The sequence below is a fragment of the Lucilia cuprina genome, chromosome 2, assembly GCF_022045245.1.
Source record: "Lucilia cuprina isolate Lc7/37 chromosome 2, ASM2204524v1, whole genome shotgun sequence".
Taxonomy (NCBI): Eukaryota; Metazoa; Arthropoda; class Insecta; order Diptera; family Calliphoridae; genus Lucilia; species Lucilia cuprina.
In genome coordinates, this window is record NC_060950.1 from 57,157,271 (window position 1) to 57,174,507 (window position 17,237).

Genomic DNA, 17,237 nt, shown 5'->3' on the forward strand with positions numbered 1-17,237 from the left:
ACCCGTAACAAAATTATACTCCATATAATAAAATAAAACAACAATAACAATTACTGGCAAATAATGATAAAAAAACACATGGCATGCAAGGAGTGGTAGTGGCATCACTACTTAAATTCAAATGTCAACAAACTGTCAAATTTGTCAAAAGATATTTTGTTTTAGTTTTTTTTATCATTGTTATTTCTTTTATATTAAAGAATTTTTCCAAAATTACTTTATAATTGCATTTAAGCAATTATTTTTCTTTTTTTTTACAGACGGTAATTTTTTTTTGATATTTTTTATGGATTTTTATACCCTTCACCTTCGTGAGAAGGGTATATATAAGTTTGTTATTCTGTTTGTAATTTCTATAATATAATTTTCTGACTCTATAAAGTATATATATTCTGGATCCTTATAGATAGCGGAGTCGATTATGCCATATCCGTCTGTCTGTCTGTTTGTCCGTCTGTCTGTATGTGTGTCCGTCTGTCTGTCTGTCTGTCTGTCTGTCCGTCTGTCTGTTGAAATCAGTTTTTAGAGTTCCCCAGATATCGGCGAGATCCGAATCTTCAATAATTCAGTTAGACATGCTTTCGAGAAGATCGCTATTTAAAATCAGCAAAATCGGTCTATAAATAACGGAGATATGAGCAAAAATCCAAAACAACCTCTGAAAATTTCATCAAAAATGCCAAATTTTTTTCATGCTTTGTTAAAAAAGCAACAACAACACTGTGAATTGGATAAAGATGTACATGTGCGTGTGGAGATGTATTTGGTTTTATTCAGCTGTGTATTTTTTTCGATGCTGTTCTGTTCTCGCGAATGTAAGTGGGTATAACAAGAACAAGGAGATAAAGAAGTAATATTTGTTTGAGGGTGGTAATACAGTTTAACGGTGGTAGTACAGTACAACGGTTAATATTTCTTTCTGCTACAGTTTATATTTGTTTGTGTCTGTGTTATGTGTGACATGTATGCAGAGATACAAAATAAATAAAAACTGTTTTTAAAACATACTTGGTAAAGGGTATATAAGATTCGGCACAGGCGAATATAGAAATATTACTTGTTTTATAATGGAGTAAAGCGCAATGGTGTTGAGGGGAATTAACACTTATTAAGTTGTTAAATAAATTTGTTTAATATTTAATGTGCGTTTTTAATAGTAAAACAAATATGTCTGCATAATTTTATTATAAAAATGTGGGAGAAAAACTTTAGCCCTTTATTAAATCAATCATAATTTCAATTATAAACAGGAAATCATTACAGTGTGGAAGAAAATGTTTTAAGAAATTTAAAGGGAATTGAAATTTATGGTTGATATAAAGAAATTACTAGAGGTCGACAGATTGCAGCAACTTCTAAATAGACAATAAGTCTGACGAACTGACCTTGTCTTCCGAAAGGAAATCGGGATGTTAACTTCAATAAAAATGTTTTTAACTTCGATACTATGTCGCTAAAAGTAACTACAATTCAGCAATTCAGAGAATAAGGGCGTGTTTTTCAAGATAATCTAAACCTAGTTTAATATATGTTTTGTATTTTTCAGTTAACAGTATCTTAGTTTAACTGAGTGTTATTGGGCAATTAAACTTAAGTTATAAGTGAGAGAACACAATTAACAAAACCAATAAAAGAATGATTTCGGAAGAATAAAAACATAATATTTTAAGTGTATTGTAATTTTCTGATTTGTTTGGTTTTATTTATTATTGTTTTAAATGTTTATTTAAAATTTTTTCAAAATTTTTCATTTTACATAAGTATTATTTGCAAAAAACAGCTGTTCATTGTTTATATTTTTCTAAGTGAAAAGTTGGCAATACTAATACAGTTAACTTAACTTAAATCCATAACTAAAAAACACAATCATCGGGTAAAGTCCGCCTAAATTTGTTCCGAGTTTAATCTAAACGCAAGTTAAGCCTAGTTTAAGCGAGTAGTACGAAAACTCGTCCTAAATCGCAAAACTAAATCAGTTCAGTATTAACTTAGTACAAGGATAGATCAATAAGCAAAATTTGGGGATTTGCATCCCCACATTGTATAAAGGTACTTACCACATTAAAGTACCGGATTATACAAACTCAGAGACCAGATCTCCTACTCTATAAGCCTGATATCTAAGGGTAAGAATATCATGGGATTTATTAAGAAAATGCGGGAAGTGTCTACTTCTTCAAAATTATCCGATTTGAACGCCTACATAAAACACTAGAATTTTTAATATTTATCTCTTGATCTCTCGAATGGCTGAAGGCCCGCATTCTGCTAGAAAAATAATTGCATAAAAAAGCAACATATTTCATATCTAGTGTGAACGTTCGATAAAAAATCATTATCCTAAGTGTCATATGTATCGTTATGAGACCGCTGCAGTTAATCCACTGAAATCTTAATCTTTCTCAAAGTCTTTGTTTTCAAAGAACCTAAGAGAAGTTGTTGTATGATCCTTTGACTATTAAATTTTACGATCAATCGTACAGCCCATAGGCCGAGCTGAATCCGAGCCAAAATCTAAGAATCCTAAATGAAATTGGTATAGCGTGACTTACTTGAAGAAAGATGTCAAAAACTGTACTAGTATCAATTAGTGAGGTTAAACCCTAGGTGAGAACATACTGTTAAGAAACAAAAACAGATAACCTGTCCGGTATGGACCAATGAATAAGAGTTACTTATCGATCTCCAAGTGGGAAAAACCCATTGTTAAGAGAAAAAACTACATTAGATCAGACTTATTTTCAAGTAGATAAAATATATCTCACTCAGATCATGACCCCGGTAAACTCTACGGTATTAACCGATAAGATGGAAATACTCATCGGTCTTAAGAAGTTTAAAGGTGTCTTTTGAAGGGGAAACCTTAGGGAAAAAGCTATTGTTAAGAGACAAAAACAACAACAGATCATACAACCTGAACGGTATGGACCAATGAAAAAGACTTGCTATTGTTAAGAGACAAAAACAACAAGAGAATAGAGAACCTGCCCGGTATGGACCAATGAAAAAGACTTGCTTAACGGTCTCCAAGTGGGAAAAACATATTGTTAATGGAAAAAACTAAATGAGATCAGATTAATTTTTGAGTAGACAAGATATCTAACAGTCAGACAGGAGTAATGGGGATGAAATAAAGAGAAGAACTTTTGAGGTTAGGTTGGGTAAGGTTGATAGGAGGATGTATACTACATCAAATCCGAAGAAATACACCTAGGCCTCTATCGGGCCTGTTGTGAGCTACTTTTCATGAAAAAATACATATTTTTCAGTGTTCAGAAACTCAGTTTCCTCAACGTAATTCCTAAGAATTTTTCAATCTGTGTTCCGTGAGGAATATTATTTCCGGAATAACATTACTTCCAAGATACTTGGATCTAACTTCGACGAATACCTGGTCTTCTCCACATACGGCCACGTAGAATACGTACAATCATACAATCGTACTTGCTCATTTTTATAGAGATTTTTTTGTCTTGCTCTGATCAGGATCTTCGTGGTTCTACCAACTGTTTCATTATTCCAAGAGGCCTTATGGGATTCTCTAACCCATATTTTTAGGTCAACTTTTGTTACGTCGAATGGTTTTGCGTTTGTCAGGTTAACTGCCTCGAGCGCCGTTCTCTTCAAAGCTATTACATTCGCCCTTTCGCTACCGACTACTCCAGTGTGTGAATCTTACCTCTGGGAGAGTATTCAGTTAAAATTATCTTACAATCCAATACGGTCTTAAATTTAGTTCTATCACTTGATATCGCCCTAATTGCCTTCTGACTGTCGGTAAATATATTAAGCGCTGTGGCCGCCATATTTATTCTAATTCAATTTACGCATTCCGTTATTGCTTGTACTTTTGCTTGGAAGCTTGTGTTATGATTTGGTAATCGGTGGTATATTTCTGTTTCTGGGTCTCCAATAAAGAACCCCAGCTATCCGTATAACAACAGATTCCTTTTCCTTCCTTTGTTTTTGATACTAGAGGTAAAAAATGCTTTTCAAATACAACCAAATTAGATGAAGGAATCGGGCGTAATATCGTATCAAAATAATGATATAATGTTCTAAACAAAGTTAAACTTTTTAAAGGTACTGACTTTAAAAATGCAAAAAGATCAATTAGGGGTACAAGGCAACATTTTATCTAAACTTTTTCTCACTTTTTTTTCCCATACTGTAAAAACAATTTCAACATAATGTTCCCCCTTATATTTTATCCTGATTTTTTTCTTCTTTTTGTATCGTAATGAAGTGTAAAGTGTTTGTTTTTCTCTCTTTTCATATTTATAATGTCATTTACAATTCTATTTGTTTTTATTTCATTTTCTTTTTCTACTTTTTGGTATTTTCGCATGCGTGTGGTATTTACATAAAATATTTTTCCCCATTTTGCAAAATTTCCATTAATACCCTAACGTGCCGTGTGCATAGTGAGGGAAATCGTAAAAATCTAGAGCGGCTTAACATAAAATCCTTTTTTGACATTCATTGAGAGAAGCATGTTGCACTTAATTAATTTGTGGTATTACACACACAAAAAAATATTATTAACACACTGTCAGTGGCGTGTGTAAACAGCATGTTTTATAATGTTAATTTATTATGGAAAAAAACTATTATTAATTTAAGCTAATTATATGGTAGTTTATTATTAGCATTTGTCATTGTTATTACCATTAAATGGTGGAGAAAATAAACTGTCATATTATTTTAAAGTAATTTGTATGAATGTCGAAGTGCCCCATTCCCCACGGTGGTCTTTTTCATCCTCTGGGTAGACTTGACAACGGTCTACCATACCCCCTTAATACTTCAATGAAGAACTCTGGTGGCAATTTTTGTACATGGATTTGGCCGGTCCATGAACAAGCACTTTGCTGACGCTATCTAATCTCTGATCATTGCTGCCCCGTTGCTTAACTTCCGAGATGTAAAACATCACTTTCGTTTACATCCACGCAAATGGGATGGCATCTGCTGATTCGGTAACAGCACCTAACCGGTGGATCGAAGTACGAATCCATCAAATAAGCCGAAGACTTTGTTCTTAGTCACAGGGACAAACTGTGGTAATTGTGATATGAACAGAGTATACTCTGAACATATCTGGATCCCGTACCATATACAATTAATACCAACTCATTTCCAACGCTTAGTACCACAGTCACTCCTCTGTAAGGGTATCTGTTGTTTTGGCAACAGCACCGAACTTTTCCCGAAATAATGACTTTATCTTATATCAGACTTTTAACCGCAACTTACTCTTGCCGTGAATTTGGTTTTAAACCACAGGCACTACGTGGATCCCGAAGGAACCTCAACCAGGGCATAGTCTTGCGGTCAGCTGGCCATCCGTAGTTCCAGATTATGTGGTGCTCTGGTTAGACCTCTTTTCAATCTATGCAAGGACTAAGCCAGGCAAAAGACTGTAACCAATTTTTTTAGTCCCGGCCATACTAGAAGTATTCGAAAACCCCTCTATTCCCGGGATTGCAATAACATCAAGGTGGAGGCTTCACCAAGTTAAAATGCCCGCGGGGGGGAAGTTATTTGTATATGAAAGTTAGTTTAAAAGGAACTTTTTGTGACATTTTAACAAAATTAGTTAAAAATATCTCAACAAACAAATTCGCCTTTGTTTACTTTCTTAAGTTACCTTATATAGCAACCCTGTCTTTCAAAGAGTAATGCCAATTTGTTTACAATTAAATGTAAAGATTTTTAGCGTTAAAAGCTTTGTTTGATATAAATCTTTTAAATTATTCATAGTTTGGTGATAAATTCAAATTTTTGTTTACCTTTTTTGGGATCCATATTAAATTTCTTACGTCCAATGGACATTTGTTTATCTTTATTGGAATGTTTACAGTCTTCGGGCACATCGAGTGCCTCCATTTCGGAAACCACTTCGCATAATTCATCTTTGATTTGCTAAAAATATAAAAATACAAAAAAAAAATTATTTAATTTAATTTTAAAACTTAATTAAAATTAAACAATAAATTCTTAAATTTCAAAAATAATCTGTAATTTGTTAATAAATTTATTAAACTTCCTTTTTATAAAACCTTCACTTAATTTTACGGAAGTTTTAAACAAAATTAAAAAAAAACCTTTAAAAACAAAGTTTTTTTTTTTAAATTTAAATATAAAAACTCTGGCATAGTTGCTTTTTTTCCAAAAATGCCAATCAATTTTTTTAATGAATATTTTTTTCCAAAGTTCAATTAAGTTTATTGGTCTGCAACATAAAAAAACAATACACGCCATCGACAGCTCACAACAACAACAAAAAATTAAACAATTTTTTTTTTAAATTAAATGATTAAATACATAATAAAACAACTGTAAGTAATAAAATGTTTATAAATAGTATAACAAAATGCTGTCAAAGACATTTTTTTGCAAAAAAAAGAAAAGATAATTAAATTAAAAATTATCAAAATCAGAAAATTAAAACATTTTTTTTTATTATTAACATACGTACCAGGGCACCACATGGCCCACACATTGAGTTTAATTTAATAAAAATATATTTTTTATTTATTTTTTAAATCACACACATTAATACTGTGTGTCTGATTAAAAAGATACGCTTGTTTATAATAAGCTCGATTACAATTAAGGCGTTAAAGCGACAAAATCTGAAATAAATTAGAGAAGGGCAATTAAGAGCAGACGAAAGCTACCAGCGATTTCTGGTTATCAGATTGGTTAGCATTCTCTGGTCTCTTTCACAGGTCTCAGAAATAATGATCTAAAAGGAAGTGATGGAGTCTATGCCAAAATGTTTAGAATCCCTCTACTTAAAGCTGGTTGAATAAACCAATAAGAAATTTTACTGGGAATCTGATCTTTATAAAGATAGTTCAGATTATATGCAATATAAGACATCACACTGTCTATATATCAACTCTGCTACGAAAACGTAAGAACTAAAGTTTGTTAAATCTTACAATGTTGTCAGAAAAATGTTCTGGAAATATCCAACAAACGTGTCAACTTACAGTTTTTGTCTTGCAATATGACAACATCAAAAAAAAAAAAAAGCAAGTTCAAACGATTCATAGACATTTTCTGCCAACGTAGTAAGATCTGACAACCGTGTATAGCTTTAAGGATTTACTAGAACTTACAAGAAAATGTCAAATTTCATCATATGAACTCATTACAGCAGTAGTCGCAAATATAGTTTTCGACTTTGTATGTCAATAACTTAAGTCAATAGATCCCAATGACAACCGGAACCCAAAAACTTTTTAAATGCAGTCGTAATATATTAGAAATTACTGTTAATTTGTCATTCAGATAAGCAAATTATAAGTGGAGATAAAATTTTAAACATTCTTTAGATAAATTATTGATTTTCGATAGTAAATACAACTTCAAGTTTTAGAAAAGTCTACGAGAAGTACTCTATTAAAGCCCTCTTTACACGAGCATACAAGATATATGATTTGTCAAAATTTTGTGTAGAAAACGGATGAGATCGTCTAAAGGTAAATACTATGGAGATTCTTTAAATTAGTTATAGAAACGTCTATGACAAGTAGTTTATTAAAGTCACCTTCACACGAGCACACAAGTATGATCTATTATCATTTGAGGTCGCCTTGAAGTAAAATTTGATGAAATCATCTCACATTGAGAGAAAAATTTATGAAAAAAATTGATAATTGTATGTAAAGCAATCACACAAGCCGAGACTGTTCAAATTGGCGGCGATTGGCCGCCAGTAATATTTTGCCGGCTTAAACGTAGCCGCTGATAAAGATTCGAATCTTACAGGTATTTCAGATAATAATTAAACTAACTTGAACTATTTTTAATTTTAATTTAGTTTTACTTATTTATTAGATAGTGCGAAGGGCCCTTAAGAGGTTATATCCTAAAAATATGTTCCACAGTAAATATTACATTATTTCCTTTTGTCTAATGTTTTAAAATTTTCACATTGTCACAGCTTTTTCTATAGGAAAGTTACACACATTGTGACATCATTTTCTATAGAAAAATTGCTCACATGACAGTTTTTTTCTATAGAAAAGTTTTTCATATTGTGACAGCTTGTTCTTTAGAAAATTTGCTCACATTGTGACAGTTTTTTTTTTCTATATAAAAATGACGGCTTTTTTCATAGAAAAGTGGTTTACATCGAATCCAATTTTACTATAGAAATGTAGTTCACATTTATTTTTTGATATTTTTTTTACAGAAAACTTTTTCATATTGTGACAAAGAAAAGTTGCTTAAGTTGTGACAACTTTTTCTTTAGAAAATTTGCTCACATTGTGACAGGTTTTTCAACAGAAAAGATTTTTACATTGTGACATCTTTTTCTATAGAGAAGTTGCTCAAATTGTGACAGCTTTTTCTATATAAAGTTGTTTACATTGGGTCCAATTTTACTACAGAAATGTTGTTCACATTGTGATATTTCTTTTTACAGAAAACTTGTTTATATTGTGACAGATTTTTCCCAAAGAAAAGTTGCTTAAGTTTTGGCAACTTTGCCTATAGAAAAGTTGCTCATATTGTGACAGCTTTTTCTACAGAAATGTCGCTCACATTGTGACAGCTTTTTCTATGGAAAAGTTGCTCATATTGTAACAGTTTTTCCTTATAGAAAAGTTGTTCACATTGTTCGCATATTGCGAAAGCTTTTTCTATAGGAAAGTTTTATAGAAAAGTTGCTTACATTGGGTCAAATTTTACTATAGAAACGTTGTTAACATTGTGATATTTTTTTTTTACAGAAAACTTGTTTATATTGTGACAGTTTTTTCTAAAGAAAAGTTGCTTAAGTTTTGGCAACTTTGCCTATAGAAAAGTTGCTCATATTGTGACAGATTTTTCAACAGAAATGTCGCTCACATTGTAACAGCTTTTCTAGAGAAATGTCGGTCACATTGTGACAGTTTGTTTTATAGGAAAGTTGTTTATATTATTTCAGTTTATTGCGAGAGCTTTTTCTATAGAAAATTTATTAATTTTGTAACAAATTTCCTTACAAAAAATGTTGGTATTGTGAATGTATTTTGTTTAGAAAAATTTATATTATAGAGAATACATTTTGTCCATATTGTGACAGATGTTTTATAGAAAAATTGCTCACATAATGACAGTTTAGCAAAATTGTTAACATTGTGACAGTTTTTGCAATAGAATAGTCAGTTTTTGCAATATTTATTAAGTTCTTCTACCGGCGACCATTACTGAAGTCAAAATTTGTTACAAAATACTTTGCTTTATATTTTGACGTTTTAATTACATTTCAGTCAAATTCTAAGCAAATTTAGTTAAAAAATAAAAAAAAATGCATTTAAATAAATATACAATGTTGTTAAATTATAATAAAATTTAATTGGCCAATTATTAAAAAAAAAAACTGTAAACAAAAAATCCATAAACCGCAATTTGTTTAATATTCGTTTTTGTTTTTAGATAATGATTAATAAATTTTTTAATTTTGAGTAGTTTTTAAAAAGTTTTTTTTTTATAAAAATTTTGTTCAACATTGACACGTATTTTTTTTGGGAAAAAAATGTATTTCAAACCGGAAAATATCAATTGCTAGTCATTTGTGGGTTTTTTTACGTTTATATTTTGTATTATTTATTTTTTTTTTTGTAATGCATTTTATGCAAATTTAAAAAAAAAAACTTAGCAAGAAGAGCTTTTAATTTAAGCTGCATGTATTATGGTTTTTTTATATTATTTTGTTTTCTTAGCGTAACTTGAGTGGCTTCTTAACACAGGCATTTTTTTATTTAAATCAACCATGATCTAGATTTGTGTAATGTTTTGTATTTTAATACATTTTAATCATTTTCTTTTGTAAGAAAAAAAAAAAAAAAACTTTTACACTTATTTGTCAAATTGACAGTTTTTCTCATATTCATATAAACCGAGTAAAGTGACAGTAGTTTTGTTTACAAAGTTGACATATTTCTGTTTTATGTTTTTTTGTGGTAATTTTATACTTTGTCTTTAGTTTTATAAGACTTCTATAGTTTTTCTTTAATTTTTTTTATTGGTAATAAGGAAATGAAGTATTAATTTGTTATTTTTGATTGATTCTTAATGGTTAAAGTTTTAAACTTCCTGTGGTAAGAATAAAGTTTTTGAAAAGATTTAAAAGAGTTTTTGTTTACCTCTTAATTTTTCTAGTTTTGGTATAAAATTGTTAAATTTGGATTAAAACAAACATTTAAAGACTTTTTATTTCATAAACATATTTTTAATATTATCTCTTTGTTATTTTTATATTGGCAGCACTGACAAGATTGTGATGTTTTTCTACTGTCATTTTAACAAATAAAGATGCCAGATTAAATTAATCAATCAATCCAATACTTTTAACGAAATAACACAATTCAATAATATTTTTCTAAACACAGAGACAAAAACAAAAGTTCAAAGAACTTTAACCGCTTTATTTTGTTTAAAACATCATAACAAGAAATAATAATTAAAATTCAGAAAACCTGTCACATTATCAAAATACCCAAATTGTAACAAAAACTCGAGTAATCGAGTTGCCAGTTTTTCTTATTCTCACAATCATCTTTAACTTCCAGTTTTTTACTACCGATAAGATTTGTTTATATTTTTCCCAATCTTAATCAATTATACTAATTACGAGTTGTTAAGAGAGTTAAAATAAACGTAAAACCTGTTGGTTTTAAATTAAAAAATAATAATAAAAACAATATCTAATGATGTTTGTATCATAAAAATAAAACAAAACGTTAAAAGAAATAGATAAAAATAAAGGCTGTTAGATGATAGTTTTCAACATGAGTCTGGTAAAGAAGATGCTAGTGATGAGTTATTTATAAAGGCGCTTGTTGTTAAGAAAATGTGTTTGAAAAAGAAACGAGAAATATTACTTAAGTTTAACCCTTTAACAGAAATAGAACTGAAAAAGAACAGAACTGGTAACGATGAACTTAATTATAACTGTTCTAGCGCAGATCTAGAATAGAACTAAAACAGAACTAGAACAGAACTAGAACAGAACTAGAACAGAACTAGAACAGAAGGAACATAACTAGAACAGAACTGGAACAGAACTGGAACAGAACTAGAACAGAACTAGAACAGAACTAGAACAGAACTAGAACAGAACTAGAACAGAACTAGAACAGAACTAGAACAGAACTAGAACAGAACTAGAACAGAACTAGAACAGAACTAGAACAGAACTAGAACAGAACTAGAACAGAACTAGAACAGAACTAGAACAGAACTAGAACAGAACTAGAACAGAACTAGAACAGAACTAGAACAGAACTAGAACAGAATTGGAACAGAACTAGAACAGAACATAACTTAAACAGAACTAGAACAGAACTGGAACAGAACTGGAACAGAACTAGAACAGAACTAGAACAGAACTAGAACAGAACTAGAACAGAACTAGAACAGAACTAGAACAGAACTAGAACAGAACTAGAACAGAACTAGAACAGAACTAGAACAGAACTAGAACAGAACTAGAACAGAACTAGAACAGAACTAGAACAGAACTAGAACAGAACTAGAACAGAACTAGAACAGAACTAGAACAGAACCAGAACAGAACTAGAACAGAACTAGAAAAGAACTAGAACAGAACAAGAACAGAACTAGAACATAACTACAACATAACTAGAACAGAACTAGAACAGAACTAGAACAGAACTAGAACAGAACTAGAACAGAACTAGAACAGAACTAGAACAGAACTAGAACAGAAGTAGAACAGAACTAGAACAGAACTAGAACAGAAGTAGAACAGAACTAGAACAGAACTATATCAGAACTAGAACAGAAATAGAACTCAACTACATCTGTACTAGAACTGAACTAGAACTAAACTAGAACTGAACTAGAACTGAACTAGAACTGAACTAGAACTGAACTAGAACTGAACTAGAACTGAACTAAAACTGAACTAGAACTAAACTAGAACTGAACTAGAACTGAACTAGATCTGAACTAGAACTGAACTAGAACTGAACTAGAATTGAACTAGAACTGAACTAGAACCTAGCTAGAACTGAACTAGAACTGAGTTAGAACAGAATTATCTGAACTAGAACTGATCTAAAACTGAATGAGAACTGAACTAGAACAGAACAGGAATAAAACTAAAAATAAACTAAAATTGAACTGACAAAATGCAACAATGCATGTATCTTTACCATTTTCCACCAATCTGGATGCATTAACACTCATAGAATATATCTTTTGGACTTTTTGTTTTTAGTGGGTTAATTCTCACTTCAATTATTACTGAAGAATGTTCTGCTAAAGCATTTAAATTATAACACGCAGTATTTATTTCATGATTTTATTTCTTTTCTTTTATTCCAGCTCACAAGGGGGACATATTTTATGTATGGATGCTTTTCAGCATTTTTTGGACCGGTTTTTAGAAGATTTTTTTTTAATAATATAAATTTCAAAAATAGATTGTGTTGTTACTTTAGAGTAGTTATAAGATAATTAAAGGAAATGTTTTATTATTTTTTGTGTAAAATTTCAACTCATCTTTCTACATGTTTTTCCAAGCAACATGTTGTGAAGAATACATGAAACCACTTGTTAACTGTCATAAGTAATTAGGGGATTTTTTTCTAGTTTTCAACATTTTTATGGCGGGTTTTTTATGAGCGTTTTAAAAATCTTTTATTTATTTATTTTTTTTTTTTTTTTGATAAATTAGCTAATAAAACCAGAATTATAATAAATAGTTTTTTAAAGAATATAAAAAAATGTTTTTTTTTGTCTTGTAATTCTTAAATATTTAAATCTTTTTTCTTAGATTTTGTCATTAGCTATTTTTTTTACAAATTTTTTAGTTTTTTATTTATTTGATCATTAAATAATTTCATTTCATAATATTTATGAGCTCATCAGTGTTGTCATTAAATATTACTTTTTTTAATTTTGTTGTATTATTAATCGTTTTTGTTTAGAAAAAAATTCCAATGTTAGCTGTCATTTATTTTATTTTTAGAATGTTTTTAAAAATTGCAATCACACATTAAATATTTTACACAAATATGTAAATTATTTGCTGGCTGGAGCAAAAACAAATAATATTTGCATAAATGAATTTCGTCTCGACAACACTTTAATTTTTTTGTTATTATTTATATTTATATGGAGTTGCCAATTTGGTTTTAGATTTGTTATTCACAGTTGATAAATGGTGGCATCACATAAAAAAGGAAATTCGAAAGGAAACTGAACTGGAAAAGTACAAAAACTGAACTAGAACGGAACTAGAACTGAAATTAAACTGAACTAGAACTGAACTAGAACTGAACTAGAACTGAACTAGAACTGAACTAGAACTGAACTAGAACTGAACTAGAACTGAACTAGAACTGAACTAGAACTGAACTAGAACTGAACTAGAACTGAACTAGAACTGAAATAGAACTGAACTAGAACTGAACTAGAACTCAACTAGAACTGAACTAGAACTCAACTAGAACTGAACTAGAACTGAACCAGAACTGAACCAGAACTGAACTAGAACTGAACTAGAACTGAACTAGAACTGAACTAGAACTGAACTAGAACTGAAATAGAACTGAAATAGAACTGAACTAGAACTGAACTAGAACTGAACTAGAACTGAACAAGAACTGAACTAGAACTGAACTAGAACTGAACTAGAACTGAACTAGAACTGAACTAGAACTGAACTAAACTACACTTTGACTGAACTAAACTACACTTTGACTGAACTTAAGTAAACAATGAATTCCAAATTAGAAAAAGAAATCAACATGGAAAACTTCAACTTACCCTATTCGTTATCAGTGCATTCGTATAATGAATATTGCGATTATTACGATTTCTTTCGATAACAATACGACAGTCATCACACAAACTACCCACATTATTGTTTAACATAAGGCCAGCCTTCAGTGTGCGCGGTGAACTTGCCGCCGACGCTGTCGAAACACTTTTCGAACGTGGTGTTTTCTTAAATTTCGAAGGTAATGTATAATAGTAATTCTCTTTTTCGGCGATATCCTGATTGCAACTCTGCTGTGAATTACGTTCATTTTCACTTTGTGAGGTCGATGAGTCATCGATGAATTTTATGTCGTGTGAGTCGAGTATTAATGGTGATGATTCATTTAGCGGGGAGGTAGGTAGGGCGGCAGGCTCATTGGTTTCATCCAATACACAACCCAAACTATTGGAGCGTATGGTTTTATCGAAAGATTTGGGTCTTTTGCCAATAATTTCACCTTTTTCATTGAGTATTAGTTCGATGGGTCGTGAGACGATGAGTGTCTGTGTAGTGGTGGTGGTTAAAGAGCGCTGGAATTCTGTAGTTTTCTTGATGATATGAGTAGCATTGGCGGGTGGTGTTTGGGGCGTGGTAGGTTTAGTGGGCGTTAAAGGAGAGCTGGGAACATCTGACAAACCCAGACTGCCGGAATCACAAGATTCTAAACGTACCATTTCCACATTTTTACGCAATTCAGTTTCATAAACTGTACACGAGGAAATGGTAGGCTGCTGCTGAACATTATCATAAGGCGAGGGTGGCGCTTCTGTTGAAGGTGTAATGGCAGTAGGTGTAGTATTATTATAGGAAGCTATGCTTATATAAGGATTTATTGAAGGAGATCTGGCAGGTGAACAAGTGGTTGGCGTATTGGAATCTGGTGTTATGGTATTGCTGGTAGTATTCGGCGAAGAAGGAGGCGTTAGAGATCTTGATTTGGGCGGCAAGATCGTGCAGCAACATCTGGCACATATATTGGATTTTGATTTACGCTCATTTTCCAGCAAATTATCGGTAGAGTTAGTACTAATGGGTGAGTTTGCGGAGGAAGAAATAAACTGATCTTTGCCCGTTTTAGGGCCCACATAAAAAGTACTGGAAGGCAAGTCGATACAGCTACGTTGATATTGTTTGTCTACTCCATATAAGGAGGATGATTTTTTATTTTTCGGTTGTCTTCTTAGAGAAGAAAACCAATTTGATATGGAAGGCCGTTTTTGTTGTAAAGAAGCCATAGTTTTTAGAAGTTTTTGTTAAACACTTTATTTTTAAACTTAAATTTAAACAGTTTATTTTTTGTTAAGTTTTATTATTTGTTTGTTTTTTTTTTATAAAAAAGTTTTTAAATTTTGGTCAATGTTTTTTTTTGTATCTTTTTGCTGTAATTTAAAAATAATAACACAATTTTAGGAAAAATCTAACGCAACTTTTTGTTTAACAAGTTTTTCTTATTAAACACACAAAACAAACAATATTAAAATAGTTACGCGCAAGTTACTAAACATTATAGTTTGTTCCAACATTTTGAGGTCTAAACTTTAACACAACCAAAATTCAACTAAATAACATTTGTAATTTTTTCCCAATTTGTTTTTTTTTTTCTCGATTTTGTTTTGGTCTCTACTTCATGTCATGTCTTCTAACTGTTTTGTTGTAATTTCCACGGAAATTTTCTTTCTCGGGTAATAAAAATGTTGCCCTTGGGAAATTTCTTTATATTTGTATTAACGCGTTCTTTCTCTTCTTCTTTTACACTCTAATTCTTTGGGTTTTTGGCTTCAAAAAACACAAACAAAGCAGCAACAAATAATTATTGTTATTTGAGAGTTGTCTTTTGTTTTAAAGTGGGAAAAAACTCCAACAATAACAAAAGAAAAAAATCTGACCATTAAATTAGATTTGTTAGTCCCTATAGTCTGGTCTGCTTGTCTATACAATAATAATAATAACAACAACAATGAAAGTAAACACTACAAAAAGTCAGAAAGAGAAAAAAGAGTAACAGCATTAAACAAATTACACTAATGTGTATGTTGCTATCTTTACACTCACTCACTGACGTTAGTGTTGTCACAACACCTTTAAACATTGCACATACGACAATGGCAACACTCTAGCAAACCGCAGCCAAAAAAAGACATTTAATTATAGTAACAACATTAAGAATACTTCCGTTTGTTGTTATTGTTAAGATTGTAAAGAAAATAAACATTCTCATGGTAGCATGTCACACTTAATTGAGATAAAAGGTTAATAAACCATCTTAAGAAAATAAAACAATAAAGATTATAAGCATGGCTTAGACTTTAAATGAGTTTTATACTGACTGCTAGACAAGGATTAGTAAAAATATTTAAATCAAGAGACAGATTAAAATCATTTCGAAAAAAGGATGCATAAATTTTAACAGGTAGGTAGTCACGATTAAGAAAAAAAGGATAAAATTTTGCAGTTCAATAAAAAAGTGGAAATTAGGAAATTTTATAATTTCCAAAAACTAGAATTATTTTTATGTAGTTTTTATTTTTTTTTTAGAAAAAAACTACCTGTTACAAAACTAGAAGAGAGCTAGAACAGAGCTAGAACAGAGCTAGAACAGAACTAGAACAGAACTAGAACAGAACTAGAACAGAACTAGAACAGAACTAGAACAGAACTAGAACAGAACTAGAACAGAACTAGAACAGAACTAGAACAGAACTAGAACAGAACTAGAACAGAACTAGAACAGAACTAGAACAGAACTAGAACAGAACTAGAACAGAACTAGAACAGAACTAGAACAGAACTAGAAGAGAACTAGAATAAAACTAGAACAGAACTAGAACAGAACTAGAACAGAACTAGAACAGAACTAAAACTGAACTAGAACAGAAATAGAACAGAACTAGAACTGAACTAGAACAGAACTAGAACTGAACTAGAACAGAACTAAAACAGAACTAGAACAGAACTAGAACTGAACTAGAACAGAACTAGAACAAAGCTAGAACAGAACTCGAACAGAACTAGAACAGAACTAGAACAGAACTAGAACAGGACTAGAACAGAACTAGAAATAAAATAGAACTGAAATAGAACTAAGTTAGAACCGAAATAGAACTGAATAAGAACTGAACTTGAACTGAATAGAACTGAACAAGAACTAAACTAGAACCAAACTAGAACTGAATAAAAACTGAACTTGAATTGAATTAGAACTGAACTAGAACTGAACTAGAACAGAGCTCGAACAGAACTAGAACAGAACTAGAACAGAACTAGAACAGAACTAGAACAGAACTAGAACAGAACTAGAACAGAACTAGAACAGAAGTAGAACAGAACTAGAACGGAACTAGAACAGAACTAGAACTGAACTAGAACTGAACTAGAACTGAACTAGAACAGAACTAGAACTGAACTAGAACTGAACTAGAACTGAACTAGAACTGAACTAGAA

At 30.9% G+C, this 17,237-nt stretch overlaps 2 protein-coding genes across 2 annotated transcripts in view; one reads left to right on the forward strand and one right to left on the reverse strand.

Annotated features, from left to right (window-relative positions):
* The window catches only part of LOC111683918 (semaphorin-1A), a 219,385-nt gene extending 206,772 nt beyond the window's left edge, over positions 1-12,613 (forward strand). Inside the window, exon 20 of the mRNA XM_046945190.1 lies at positions 12,355-12,613. The gene's annotated coding sequence lies outside the window, so the exon portion shown is untranslated. The remainder of the gene's footprint in view (positions 1-12,354) is intronic.
* LOC111683917 overlaps positions 1-15,178 on the reverse strand; it is a 29,629-nt gene extending 14,451 nt beyond the window's left edge. The window contains exons 1-2 of the mRNA XM_023446036.2: positions 13,801-15,178; positions 5,793-5,925 (exon numbers count right to left, since the gene is read on the reverse strand). Coding sequence (XP_023301804.2) covers positions 5,793-5,925; positions 13,801-15,030 — 1,363 coding nt within the window. The 5' untranslated portion in view covers positions 15,031-15,178. The remainder of the gene's footprint in view (positions 1-5,792; positions 5,926-13,800) is intronic.
* Between the last annotated feature and the right edge of the window lie 2,059 nt (positions 15,179-17,237).